The sequence below is a fragment of the Ahaetulla prasina genome, chromosome 3 (genome assembly GCF_028640845.1).
Source record: "Ahaetulla prasina isolate Xishuangbanna chromosome 3, ASM2864084v1, whole genome shotgun sequence".
Taxonomy (NCBI): Eukaryota; Metazoa; Chordata; class Lepidosauria; order Squamata; family Colubridae; genus Ahaetulla; species Ahaetulla prasina.
In genome coordinates, this window is record NC_080541.1 from 200,129,458 (window position 1) to 200,144,072 (window position 14,615).

At 35.9% G+C, this 14,615-nt stretch overlaps 1 protein-coding gene across 2 annotated transcripts in view; it reads left to right on the forward strand.

Moving 5' to 3' along the window:
- RPN2 (ribophorin II) overlaps window positions 1–14,615 on the forward strand; it is a 38,503-nt gene that overhangs the window by 8,208 nt on the left and 15,680 nt on the right. For both annotated transcript variants that reach the window (XM_058176433.1, XM_058176434.1), the window contains exons 7-10: window positions 5,283–5,459; window positions 8,029–8,147; window positions 8,476–8,581; window positions 13,480–13,571. In XM_058176433.1, coding sequence (XP_058032416.1) covers window positions 5,283–5,459; window positions 8,029–8,147; window positions 8,476–8,581; window positions 13,480–13,571 — 494 coding nt within the window. The remainder of the gene's footprint in view (window positions 1–5,282; window positions 5,460–8,028; window positions 8,148–8,475; window positions 8,582–13,479; window positions 13,572–14,615) is intronic.

Sequence of the window (14,615 nt, forward strand, 5' to 3'; positions counted from 1 at the left end):
CTTAAATGCTGCTGCAAAAAAGGTCATAAAATCAGATATAGTCACATCACTTAATGACTGCCATAACTAATTATTCTGGGCTCAATTATGGTTGTAAATTGAACAGCAATTATAAGACAAATGTGCATTATCCCCATATTGAATATACATTCTCAACCAAAAAAGTAGGGTTTAAAAATAATAATAATAATAATAAATGAGTACTGTGTCCAGAAAATAGTGAAACCCCCTCCCCTGAATTCTGTAACAAATAGACACACCACTCACTATAATAGAATAGAATAGAATAGAATAGAATTTTATTGGCCAAGTGTGATTGGACACACAAGGAATTTGTCTTGGTGCATATGCTCTCAGTGTACATAAAAGAAAAGATACGTTCATCAAGGTACAACATTTACAACACAATTGATGATCAATATATCAATATAAATCATAAGGATTGCCAGCAACAAGTTATAGTCATACAGTCATAAGTGGAAAGAGATTGGTGATGGGAACTATGAAACGATTAATAGTAGTGCAGATTCAGTAAATAGTCTGACAGTGTTGAGGGAATTATTTGTTTAGCAGAGTGATGGCCTTCGGGAAAAAACTGTTCTTGTGTCTAGTTGTTCTGGTGTGCAGTGCTCTATAGCGTCGTTTTGAGGGTAGGAGTTGAAACAGTTTATGTCCAGGATGCGAGGGATCTGCAAATATTTTCACGGCCCTCTTCTTGATTCATGCAGTATACAGGTCCTCAATGGAAGGCAGGTTGGTAGCAATTATTTTTTCTGCAGTTCTAATTATCCTCTGAAGTCTGTGTTTTTCTTGTTGGGTTGCAGAACCGAACCAGACAGTTATAGAGGTGCAAATGACAGACTCAATAATTCCTCTGTAGAATTGGATCAGCAGCTCCTTGGGCAGTTTGAGCTTACTGAGTTGGCGCAGAAAGAACATTCTTTGTTGTCCTTTTTTAATGATGTTTTTGATGTTAGCTGTCCATTTGAGATCTTGCGATATGATAGAACCCAGAAATTTGAAGGTTTCTACTGTTGATACTGTGTTGTCAAGTATTGTGAGAGGTGGAAGTATGGAAGGGTTTTTCCTAAAGTCTACCACCATTTCTACGGTTTTGAGTGTGTTCAGTTCCAGATTGTTTTGGTTGCACCACAAGGCTAGTCGTTCGACCTCTCGTCTATATGCGGATTCGTCATTGTCTCGAATGAGACCAATCACTGTTGTGTCATCTGCGAACTTCAGTAGCTTAACAAATGGATCATTGGAGATGCAGTCATTGGTATACAGAGAGAAGAAAAGTGGGGAGAGCACACAGCCTTGGGGGGCCCCTGTGCTAATTGTACAGGTATTTGATGTGATCTTGCTTAGCTTCACCTGCTGCTTCCTGTTTGTTAGGAAGCTTGTGATCCACTTACAATATAAGATGTTAAGATGGCAATATAAGATGTTAAGATGGCAATGTAAATACATAATAGCCTTAGGCATTGGCCTCATGGTGTATGGTACTACCTGCATTTTAAATCCATCCTCTTGTTCTTGCTTCTTGAGTGAAAAAAGGAGAAAAATAACTGTTAAGCTCTGCTCTGGATTTCACTTAATACAAATAGTTTATTTCTATGCTTAATTCTGAAGTTAAATGATTTCAGCATCATATAGGAAAAAACTGCTACAGTCGCTGGGAGTTATGGCACCTGGGTTTCTCTTCTTTTTGGTTGGAAACAGTGAAATGTTTCAAACCACGAAAAGAAACCAAACCAATTGCCATGATTCAAGTTCCAGATAACTCTATCTGGATGACTGAAAATTTTCATCAATCTTCAATCACCGTTTAGGGTCCTCCTGCATAAAGCAATCATAAAAACTGTACACAGGCAAAAGGTTTCAAAAAAAGATATCAAATGTTTATTATCTAGTGTGCATTGAAAAGTTATGCAGTTTGTAAAACTGACATTAAGATACAAATTTATTTTTTTTGGAAAAGTCAACAATTACAGGAAAACTAGAAAGTGCTTGTAATCTGTAGGAATACTGAGTTATTTTGACTCAGGTGTCAGGTGTGATTAAGCTATTCACAATGACAGAATGGAAACAGTGAGTTTAACAAACTGAAAGAAAAGAAATTTAATAAATTTCAGGTAAAAGCCTTAATTAATGGACTACATCAGATGACCTCATAATGTAGAGAAAGACTCAAGTTACTTATGAAACTTTTTAAATGTCATCTTCTAAAAAATACCTCTTATCTTGACAGTTAAGGGCTAGTCATAAAATTGTGTTTTGCTGAACTGAAAATATAATTAGTGCCTATTATTTCCAATTAGTATTGGGAATGTGTAATGGACTAGAAAGGTCTCAAGTCTCTTTTTAAGAATTGCTGCAAAACCAACACTTTCTAAATCACATGATTTAAACATTTCTCAGGTGAATCTAAAGTGATGTGTTATAGACTGCTTGTCATAAAGTGTTTTTAAAAATACCAAAGTCACAAATTGGTCCAATTAAAAGTAATTATTTAATGTGAGTTATGTGTTGTGTTGTCAGGATCTTTGAGATTTTTTTATATATAGCAATTGTGTTAATAAAGTCTATTTTATTGAAGAAACTAAAACTGCTTGAGGTTTTTGTAATTTAATAACGCTATGCCTATTTATATGGGCATGCTTTTATATGATTCCACATAAAGAATTAAGTTTGACAAATTTTCAAACAACCTGCAATACTTCTAATGAGATGTGATGCTTTGATTAGGTACCTAAAATGGAGGTAAAAGTAATCGCTCTAGCTTTCCTTTATAACAAGAATAACAATAACTAAAATATCTTTGTTTGAAGAATATGGACAAATAGGCTTCAAAATTAATAACACCCTCTTCCCAAAAGGTTCAGAAATCTTTTCTTTCTTTCTTTTTACAGTCTTTTTTTTAATATCTCAGAAATCATGATTACTATGCTCTATACAAACATCTCCTTCAGCTGTTTTCAGACATGCTAGATCATTGGTCCTCTAAATGATAGCACTTTCCTTTTCTGAGTACAGAAATGTAGTTTCCCATTTAGATTGACACGATAACCTCTGTCCTTTTGGGCAGAACTTGTAGCACTCCAAGAAGAAATAGGTACCATTAATTTATAAAAACAGGATAAACTACTAATCTGAATGTTTATCCTATTGAGGGTTTAAAATATGTATTGAGTTAATTGCCCCAGTACTATTAGAAGTCTATTATTAGGAGTCTAGTTGTCTGCAATCTATTATCAAATTTTCTGGTTAACCATATATGTAAAAATATTGACTGTGACCCTGGCCGTATGTAACAGTTTTATCTTTGATTATCAATTCTACACAATCATGTTTTTTTAAAAGGTAACCAAACACCTGATAACATTACAGTATATGTCTGCTAAAGCAGAGGTCCCCCATCCCTGGACTGCAGCCCACTACCAGGTCTCAGCTTGTTCAGAACTGGGTTGTGGAAGTGGCAGACAAGCATGTACCCAGCTCCACTTGGGTGTGCAGTGGTTGGGCAAGCACGCACATGCAGCTCCATTTATCCAAGGAGAGGGTATGGGCGCTCACTGCTTGTGCAAATGGAGCTGCATGTGTATGTTCGCCCACCACTCACTAGAACCATCCCCTCTCCCTCTCCTGCCAGTCCGTAAAGCCGGAAAGATTGGAGACCCTCGTGCTAAAGTTAAGCCTCATATATTTCCTATATGCTCCACTGTTTTTATAAATATTAGTAATAATTTTAATTTCAGCTATTGCTTAAATTCTTTTAAGTATCTAGAAATAGTTATTGCAAGGAAAATTCATTTGTAGATATCATTAATCTCAGATAAAAATAGAAAAAATAGATGATTAAAATCCACTGAATTATAAAAATGGATATTACTTTTAGATTAATTTACTAAGAAGTACTCCAACAATAATTACCTTACATTATTTTCAGTAGATTGATAAAACATTAAGACATTCATTTTTTAACAGAACAATTTCCTAAATTTTCTAAATTAAATGTATTATTAAGATGAAGTTTTAATTTTCCTGGTTTTCAGCTCTATCATTGGCTTTTTCTTTAGAACACCCCAGTCTTACTGTTTCAGATTATTCTTTTTTGCGTATGTGCTTTCAAGACAGTCTCCATTTCTGGACACTTCCTGGATTTCTCTCTGCATTTTCCTTAGGAAGATTTTTTTGAAGTGATTTGCCAGGACCACCTTCCTGGGGATGAGGGAGAATAACTGGTCCAAGGTCACCCAGTTGGTTTCATGGCTGAAGTGGGACTAGAATTCACAGTCTCCTGGCTTCTAGCCTGGTATCTTAACCATTACACCAAACTGGCTCTCCAGTTTTGTGTCATTCTAAGTCTACAATATTTTTAAATATACAATTAAAAGAGTATTGCTAAGGTAGGCATTAAATGTCTGGAATAAAGAATTGGAATATGCCATATTATCAATAACTATAAATCTTCTCATCATCCCTATCACCCATCTCCTCCCACTTATGACTCTATGACTGTAACCTTGTTGCTGGTATACTTAAGATTTATATTGACTGTTTCCCTATGACTATCATTAAGGGTTGTACCTTATGATTCTTGATGAATTTATCTTTTCTTTTATGTACTCCGAGAGTTTATGCACCAAGACAAATTCCTTGTGTGTCCAATCACACTTGGCCAATAAAGAATTCTATTCTATTTTATTCTAAATGTTAAGTATGTTTCTTATGGTTTTAATATAAAACTAATTCAACAAAATATTTTTTCATAGTTTATAAACAAGCCAGAGAAACTTTAGAGAGATTGGCTGTCAGCCTCGTTTTATGAACAACAAAGCTCTTACACATATGGCGTGGACTTGGTTTCTAATTTTGGTTTAAATGGGGTTTAAAAATATGAACACAGAAATGAATTCCTGAGCATGCCAAAAACTTTGAACTTACTACTGTATGAAGAATTATAGATTTTTTTGAACGTAAGGGACAACACATCCAAAAAATTATTTTTCAGTGTATTCCTAGACTGATACTAGATCACCAGTATATGCTTGTTTTCTGTTTATGAACTAGCTCTCTTATCAAGGTAACGGAAAGCCTGAGCAATAATAAATACTTCATGTAATCAAGATTTAATGATCCGCTTAGAAATTTGGCTGAATGATTTGCTATATATAATATAGCTTTTTAATTTTTCCTCTTTTTCCATTGTTCCTTTCTTTTTGTCTCTTAAAACAATAAAATGCTGAAACCAATTTTTGCTTATTATTTTTTATTTTCAGGATCAGCTCATCCAGCTGATGAATGCAGTTTTCAGCAAGAAAAACTTTGAGATTCTTTCCGAAGCATTCAGTGTGGCTTGTGCTGCAGCCTCCCTTTCCCAGAATCGTTACCATCTGCCGGTCATTGCTGTGACTGAGGGACCTGCTGCAGTTTCTCACCATCAGCCAATACTCACGGTCGGTGGCTGCACCGAGAGTGTCTTAATGCCTGAAGTAGAAAGTGAAAATATTTGCATTGGGAAGATAGAACTAAAACTGGTTATTAAAGCAGAAATGACTGACATTTTCTGGAACCAGTCTATCCTCTGATAATGAACTGGGAACCAAAAATTAATTTCAGAGTATTTTATAGAATGCATATTATAAAATGCCAAGTCATATCTGGGGAATTGCATTAGAAAAACCAACGAGAGACTTAAAAATATAGTTGCATGGGAAAGACATACTATTATTTTCTCCCTTTGGAGTTAAACCGAGCAGAATCTTATAGTACAGCTTGAACTGAATTTAGGAAAGCTACCCAGAAGCAAGTAAAATTTATCTGTGCTGTACCCTGCTAATAGATCACTGCCTGGTTATCAGTAAAAAAGATAGATCATAGTACGATTAATGGTTCCAAGTATAAACTCAGAAGCCTGTTAATGGATAGTTAATTAATAGATGCCAATGACCCTTTAGAATTCCTCTTTAAATAGGATAAGAATAGACGGCAATAGCTTTCCCACTCCTTTTAAACTTGAATTCCCAGTAGCCCAGATAGAATGACCAATGCTAGGAGTTATATATCCTACCGTTGAAGAAATACATCTTATCTATTTTTAATATTTTAGGCTTGCTGCTCTAAAACAACTCTTGCATATTAATTTTAAGTGCTTTCCTAAATGAGAGGAGGTTATAGGGTATAGGCTAATCAAACCACCTGGGTCAAGACGTCCCACAATAGGATGGCTATTACTGAGAAGTTCCAAAAGTGCTTTTTCAAGAGCCAACTGGACTTTCTGGTTTTTTCTTTGAAGGTGTTTTGTTTCTCATCTAAAAAGCTTCTTCAGCTCTGAAGCTTCTTGGATGAGAAGCAAAATGTCTTCTAAGAAAAGGAAAAAAATAGAAAGTCCAGTTGTCTCTTGAAAGAGCACCTTTGGGACAACCATGATCTGGATGACTGATCTCTGAGAAGGTCTGCTTTCTAGTCAATTCCTTAAATTCCTAGGGTAGTTTTAGGTGTTCTATTTTTGTAATGATTTTTTGTTTTTATATTTTGGGCTATTCTAGATTCTTTTGGTTTGCCCATGTCCATTCTTTAATATTGATTTAGATTGGTGCAGTTTATAAAGCTTGTAAAATAAATATTTATTGCTTATTAAAAACACTATTGTAAATTTTAAAAGCTTCTCTCAATCCAAATTTCCCCAAAGCAATTTGGATAAAAATACCAAACCAGTAAATTTAAGAAGGAATGCTATCTTCTTTGAATAAACCAGGGTTGGTGCTATCAGCTGCACCTGAAGTGATCTACAGTGTTAATAATGCATTGTTTTACAACAGTGGACCGTGGACCAAAATAGAGCATTAAGAAAACAGCTGGCAGCCTCATCATCCATTTTGTAGGTTATTATCTAAGCTGTTGGAGATATATTGTTAAATGATAGGAGCATCACAGCTGTCTGGGCCTTTGCCCATTATAATGTCATTCCTGGCTGTTTGAAGTAGAGGCATGGACTGCATTAAGGGGCAGGCAGGTAGATCAGAAAGCTGTTGATCATCTAAACCAGGGGTGTCAAACTCATGTCATGGCAGCATCATGTGATGTATTGGGACTTTTTTCCTCTTCACGAAACCGGGCCTGGGCGTGGCCAGCGTGTGATGCATCTGGCCCACAGGCCAGGAGCTTGACAGCCCTGCTCTAAATGTTTCTGCATGTTCTACATTGACAGAAAAAACTGCAAAGTGGAGCTGCACTGTTTTATTACTATCAGACATTTCACCAAGATCTGAGTTTCTTGGTAGCTGGTAATTTCTTAAAGATGTGATACATGAAGAGCCAGTTTGGTCTAGTGGTTAAGGCACTAGGCTTTAAGCCAGAAGACTAAATTCTAATCCTTCCTTAAACATGAAGGCCAGCTGGGTGACTTTGGATCAGTCACACTCTGCCAGCCCAACTCGCCTCACAGGGTTGTTGTAGGAAAAATAGGAGGAGGAAGAGTGTTAATGTTTGCTGCCTTGAATTATTTACAAAAAAATAATAAAGGTGGGATAGAAAAGTAAAAAAAATGTCATGTAGAAGCTAGCTTTTTTTCCCCATTTCATCACAGAAAACTTTGAAGTACACAAAATGTATGTTTGGAACTATAGGGGTGAGAGAATGAAGCTCAGCTGTTTCAAAAAAATAAAAATACATGGAAAATTGAATTATGTGTCCCACCTGTATAAACTGTGTTTACAGTCTTGAGGTACAACATATCCTCTTAGTTGATGGCTAAGTAGAAAAGGAATATTTTTAAAGATAAGCTATACTTAGGTTATACTATAAGATGCAGTATAAATTTAAATAACAAGAATTAAAGCTATAACAAAGCATTAATTAGATGTAGTTTTTGGAAGATGGCCGGAAATGATATCTGAAGTAAAACAAACAGAAGATTATCAGGACTTCCCCATAGCTATGTCTTTTCCTGGAATTTGTTATTTCACTGATAGTCTTCATATATGAGGAGGAAAAATAATTTCACAAATCTTTTACATTCTTTAGCTTAAAGTGACAAATGTGATGTCACAGCCACTAACTCAAGCAACTGTAACCTTGGATCACGTAAAGTCTGTTGCAACTAAAGCCACAGTCCTTCAGCAGTCTACTTTTTCTCTGTCTGGGTAAGCAGAATATTGTTTTTCAAAACCTTTGTTCTTCATTTTCAGCTTGGAAGATCCCCATTGTTCCCAAGAATGTGGAAAGCATGCGGAGATTAAAAATAGATATGGATCCAGTAATGCTCATGAATAGCTCAGTCTTTTTGACATTTGGAATTCATAGTTTTTGTTTCCAAATAGTATCTTGTGACTTTTCATTCTGTTCCCTTGCTGTTCGAGGTTTTGTGAGCCACTGTTACAAGCAAGTGCATCCTGCTTCTGGCATTTTTAATAATTGTTATGTATTTGGGCATCAATTTTCTGCAATTTACAGCTATGCTTTTATTAACAGAGACGTCTTTGAGCTGAATTTCATGAGTGTCAAGCCTGCTAGCGGCTATTATGATTTTACAATCAGCATTAATGGAGATAGTCGGTTTATAGCAAACAAAGTTGAGGTAGGTATATATTCTAAGCCCCTTTTTATTCTGGGAAGAAATTTGTTCATTAAAACTATTTCGGTTCTTGTTAGTTGAAAAATACTTATTTTTGTCAACATATAATTTGTCAGAGAATCCAATCTGGGTTGATCACTGGTACTAGAGGTTTTGTCTGCTGAGCTTTTGTGCTGAAGCCGATCTTCAGGGAAGTTCTCTCTAGTCACTAGAAGCTAGAGAGAAGTTCCCTGAAGATGGGTTGGTTCTAGCATGAGTCCAAAAGTTTGGAAAACAAAACCTCTGGTCCCAGTGACCTACCTAGTTTGGGTCCTGCAACATTATCCTGGGACACGTATATTCAACCCTTCATTCATTTAATTTTTTTTCCATGGTGTTTTGTTTTTTTTAATTTACGTAGCTGTCTTGCATGGAATATGTCCTTTCTCCCGTCCCAAATAACTGTTACCAAAATGCTAGGCCAGAGGCTTTGTGTCAGAATGTGTGATGGTCAGATTTTGAAAACTTATGGTCAGAAAAAAAATTCCTAGGAGAAAAAAGTATGTTGCATTGAATGGATGGGGAGGACAATAAGAAACGTGGTTTTAATTAAATGAGTGTAACTAATATACTATATTTTTATAAATATTTTAAATTATTTGATTTTTTGTAACGGCAGACATCTACCCTGGACTTGGCAAACAAAGATTCATACCAAACATACCCTAATTTTCTCACATTCACTATATCTCACATTTACCACTTTTGAAAAGACATTCAGTATTTTGTCCTATTAAGAGATAGCCTCATATTACTTTGCTTTGCTCTTGTAAAAAGACCAAGCTAGGGAATCCTGCTCATCTTCTTTTTTTATTATTATTTAGTCTGTATTTGGGGAATGCGCAACTGTTACCCCGTTTCTTCTATTCAGCATCACTATGATTGCATCTCATATTTACTAGAATTTGTCTAATTAAAAATTAGTTTGACAAAACAACTAGCCAGGTGCAAACTGCATGCTAGCCATCTGCAGGATACTGCTTCAGAATGGCAGAGCGGGGCTTGTAGCTGCTCCTTCTTGAGGGTCTGCAAATTTGACTTGTTCATCTGGAACTCCTGCAGACATGGTTCATGTTGTGGGAGAGGGGCTCAATTGTAACCAGCTTAGCAGGTCATTCTATCCCCTCCCTTGTGTGTGTGTGTGTGTGTGTGTGTAAGTAAGTCTTGGCGTATTCGGGTCTTTTCCCATGTAAGGTTGAGAGTATCTTGGTGTCGTTTCGACGAGGTCTCACTTGTCATCTTCAGGCAGGTGCTTGCGGCTTCGTGCTTGTGCGAGCAAAGTGTGGTCGGAGCTGCCGTCTCTATAAATTCTGGTGGGGAGGTGTGGAGTGCTGGCTTTGTTGCTGTAAGCAGGTTGGTTGGCTGTGTTACATCTTGATTGGTTGATGGAGTTGATGTTTGCAGATTAGTCGGCTGTTTCATAGCATCCTGTGTGGGTGTGATCCTAGTTGTGTGCCGATTAGTCTTCTGTGTTGTAACAACCTAGCTAATGGGCAGTGTGGTAACATCCTGAGCTCTAGTATTGTGACATCCTGAGTCTTGTGCTGAAACATCCTGGATGGTTGGTTGTGTTGTAACATCCTGAGCTTTAGTGTTGTAATGTAATGTCCTGAGAAGATGGCTGTGATGCAACATCCCTGGTTTTGGTCTGGCTCCGAGTTTGAGGTCTTGTCATGTGTTCATGGCGTGTGTCAGTTTGCTTTGTGTGGAGATCAGAGGGGGGTGCAGCAGCTGGTGGTGCCACTGTGGTCTGGCTTCTGGGTGGTGGTTGTATTTTGTCTGTGGGATGGGTTTGGGTTTGAATGTGGTGAGGATGATTGGTGGTGGCGTCATGTGTTATCCAACGTCAGTTTTCATGGCTGGGACTCATTTGTTGACTAGGGCTAGTTTCCAGATGTCTGGTAGGCGGGAGGTATCATCACGTTTGTTCATTTTGTGGGGGTGTTTCTCTATATCAATGGCTTCCATAATTATTCTCTTGTTGTATTGTTCAGTTTTGGAGATTAATTTGGTTCCTTCAAAATCAATTTCATGTCCAGTAGTTTTAAGGTGCTGGAAAAGGGAGGAAGTTTTTTCTTCTTTTCTGACTGCGTTCTTGTGTTCTGTGATGCGTGCATTTATTCTCCTATTAGTTTGTCCAATGTATGTGGCTGGTCAGATTTCGCATGGTATTTCATAGACGTCTTGGTTTTCTAGCTGGATCTTGTCTTTGGGGTTTCTTAAGATGTTGGTTATTTTTTGGTCAGTGCATAAGGCTGTCTTGATGTTGTGTTTGTGGAGAATTTTGCTGATTTTACCTGTGGTGCCTTTGATGTACAGGAGGAGGGTGATGCCATTGTCTTGTTCTGTGTCTCGGTTCTTGGGGGGGGGTGTCCCTTTGGATTAGGTTAGTAATTGTGTTTCTTTGGAATCCACTACAAAAGAATATATATATATATATGTACACAGAGTAAAAAAAACCTTGGATGTTAATCTCCTTCTCATTGTTGAGGGTTTAATATAGGGTGGAGAGATACTTTCTCTGACAAGGTTAACTTTTTACTTAAGGAGTTCAGTGGATGAAGGTATGTGCAAAATGGAATAGGTCACAATTTTTCTAAATTTTCAAGATGACCCTTGAAGGATTATTTTAATGCATTAAATATATTGTGAGACATCCAATGGGAAACTACCATAAATTTTGCGATGAAATTTCAGCAATGCAGTTGGAAGATGTTTCAGCACCTGAAAAAAGGGTGGTTTTAAGACCAAGGGACAAGTTGCCCAATTGAATTTGGGGCCAAAAAAAACTTTTATTCAGTAACAGTGAAACATGAAACGTATTTCTTTTGAAGTAGCAAATAGAAATTTATTCCGTAGCTTACTTGCATATTTTGACAGATCTTAACAAAGCAATTTCCAAATTGCACATTGTGTTTTCCTTGCAGTCAAATCTTTTCATTCCTATTGAGTTTTTTTTAAGTCATTCCCAAAGTGGCAGGGATGGCAGTTGGAAACAATTTGTATGTATGTTTTTTTTCTCAAGACCTGTTTACCATATTTGATATTTTCTTCACCCCCTCAATTGCTTATTTAATTGAAAAATTAACATTTAAGACTTGTTGCTCACTCAGCATGCATCAGCTAGAAGTCACTTGTTTGCAGATGCCAAGCTCTGCCATACATATCAAAATCAATGTGGTAATTGGAGTAATAATCTCTCTTAAAGCATCGGAGAGGGATTTATGGAGCTGCTTAAGCACTCTGGCTACATAAGTGAGCACTAGTGGCCATGCATTAATGGTGATGGCTTAGTAAGAATACAGCTTTAATAATAAAACACTTTATTACTGGAGAAAGCTGTCAAGTGGGCTGCTTATTAGAGGTTGTCATTTGATTACTTAGTGCTCTAGCAGTTTCAACAATTATGATCTAAACTTTAATAAGTTAAGTAAAAATACCATATTCTCCAGCATTCATTAATATGAGTGCATGAATAATGTTCCAAACACAGTAGACAAACCTGAGCAAAACAAAAGATAAATCCTTATTTTAAATATTCCCAAATGTCATCATCTTTAAAGTGTTGTGTATGAAAAGTTTTTCATAATTGCCTCCCTGATTTACTGTGGAAATTTTAATCAAAGTAAAATGTGCTGTTGATCAAATAGGAAACAATATTCAGACTGCTGTTCGCATATTTTTATATCTCTGGAAAGAAGAAGAAACTTTTGTTCCAAGTTCCCATTGATCCCTGTGGCTGAGTACTATGCTTAAATTAAGCTCATGAATAAACTCTTGGTGTTCTGGTCTGACCTTGGAATACTCAAAAACAGTTTTTTTGAGCTTGGAATGTTTTGCATAAGCTCAAATTGCTTTTTATTGTACATCCTATTTTATTGTATTCTTTTGAGGATCCTGGCTGCTATCAGTAGGGAATTAATTTCATGATATCCAGCTGAGCATCTTCCAAACATGGTACTGCTCATTCCCTCACCTTTGGCTTACAATACATAATCCCCAAGTGCTCAAATTTGTCTTATATGCCTTTCAGTATATGTATTTTAAAAGTGCATGAATCCAAGAAACGAATTAGATATCCAAATACTGTAAAATGAGATACAATTCTATTCTTATTATTGCAGAAAAGGGATGAACAAACTTTTTTTAATTAAAACCTACACTTTAAAATTGAAATGGCCCCAAATGTGGAAGAGATTGAAATGAAGCAGGAGCAAAAGATAACATCATTTGTGTAACAAAGCTCCAATAACTAACAAATAACAACAATAAATTAAATTGAACTTTAAGGACAGACATTCCCTTTGTTGTTTAAAATGCATAATGCTGATTGATCTCAACCACTATAATTTAAGCAAAGATAAAAAAAACTCATAATCCTGCAGAGTGCCTCATAGAGAACCATAGTAAGTATTCCCTGTGTTTGGAAATGGAGCTGTCAGCCACTAATTTAGTCTTATTCTTGCTTCCTTAAATTTCCCTCATACAATCAAACATTGGTTTGCCTCCTATACTATCTTTTCAATCATCTCAATGAATAAAGTATGCTATCTCTTTTCTGGAGACTCCATCATTAATAAAGTGTTACAAAGTATCTTTTAGAAGAAAGGGTTGATTGATAATTGATTAATACATGGAAGTGAATGTAATTCTATCCAAAATCAAAAGCTGATTCTTGGGCTCCTTTTTAATACATTCTCAAAAAAAGAAAGAAAAGAAACAAGTGTGAAAGTAGTCTAATTTCCAAAAATGAAGGACAAATAAAATATTACTCACCATCTGTTTAAAATGCATATTTTGTCTATGTAAATATATGTGTGTATGTGTTATAAATAAATTATTTATTTATTTCTTGTTTGCAGTTGAAAGTCAAAGTCTCAACTGAAGTTGGTATTACAAATGTGGATCTCTTTACTGTGGATAAAGACCAGAGCATTGCACCCAAAACTACCAGGTAAAATACCAGTACATACAACTTAGTACTGATCGTCAACACTCTAAATCCAGGCTTTGCCAATATGTTATCAAGGAAATAAATTATATAAATTGATCTGTATTTTGAGATTTAAAATGTTAGGTTTTATACTACACCCAAAATGTTGGGTGTTTGTACTCTTAGCAGCAACTAGTCCTTTAAAAATTTCAAGTATCAGATTATTAATTCCTTAACTACACAGTCAGCCAGAGCAAACAGAACACTGAACAGAATTTGTTATTTTAATTTCTTTACTGAACCTCTTGTATCCTTGCCTGCTTCTCTTTGAAAATGAAAGTGTAAAGGAAGGTTACACTTCTTGAAATTCTAGAAAGCGATATTGTTCTTTCTGCTTTTACTGGGTTGGTTTTTTTTACAATTTCATTTTGTGATCAACCTACCTATCATCTTTCTCTTTTTTGTGATTCAACTATGCAATTGCTAATTTTTACTTTGCACTGAATATCTTTTAAGACATTTGTCTGATGCCTTTAATGATGCTTTGTAATCTGGCTAGAAAGGGCCATAAGGCCTCCAAAGCAGATTATATTAGGGAATAAAGAGGAACATAAAGAATTCTCCTCCTTGCTTTCTGTAGCATTTTTTCCCCTTTCACATCTCCCAAATTAGTTATGATCCCATTCCCTTATTGACCCATGTATTCTAGGGTTCAAGCGTGACTGGAAATCTGGTCATTTGGTGTATAAGCTTTAGTTCCTAATCTTAAATATGTAATATAAAGTGGCAGACAATGTGCTCTGAGATGACAACCACCTCTCTTCATGCTAAAAAGGCCCTCAGTAATTATACATATAATAAAAGTAAACTTTAGGGCTAGACCCCAATAAATCATAGTTGAGATTCAGCAATGACTTTGATTTAGCAATAATTTTATTCAACAAATGGGATTGAATTTGAAGCATAACCAGCCTTCTTGTAATTTGTCTTTATAAGGGTAGAAAAACTACCTGCAAATTTCCATAGTTTTCTCCTTTATTCAAGGATGAACAGATTTTAGACTTG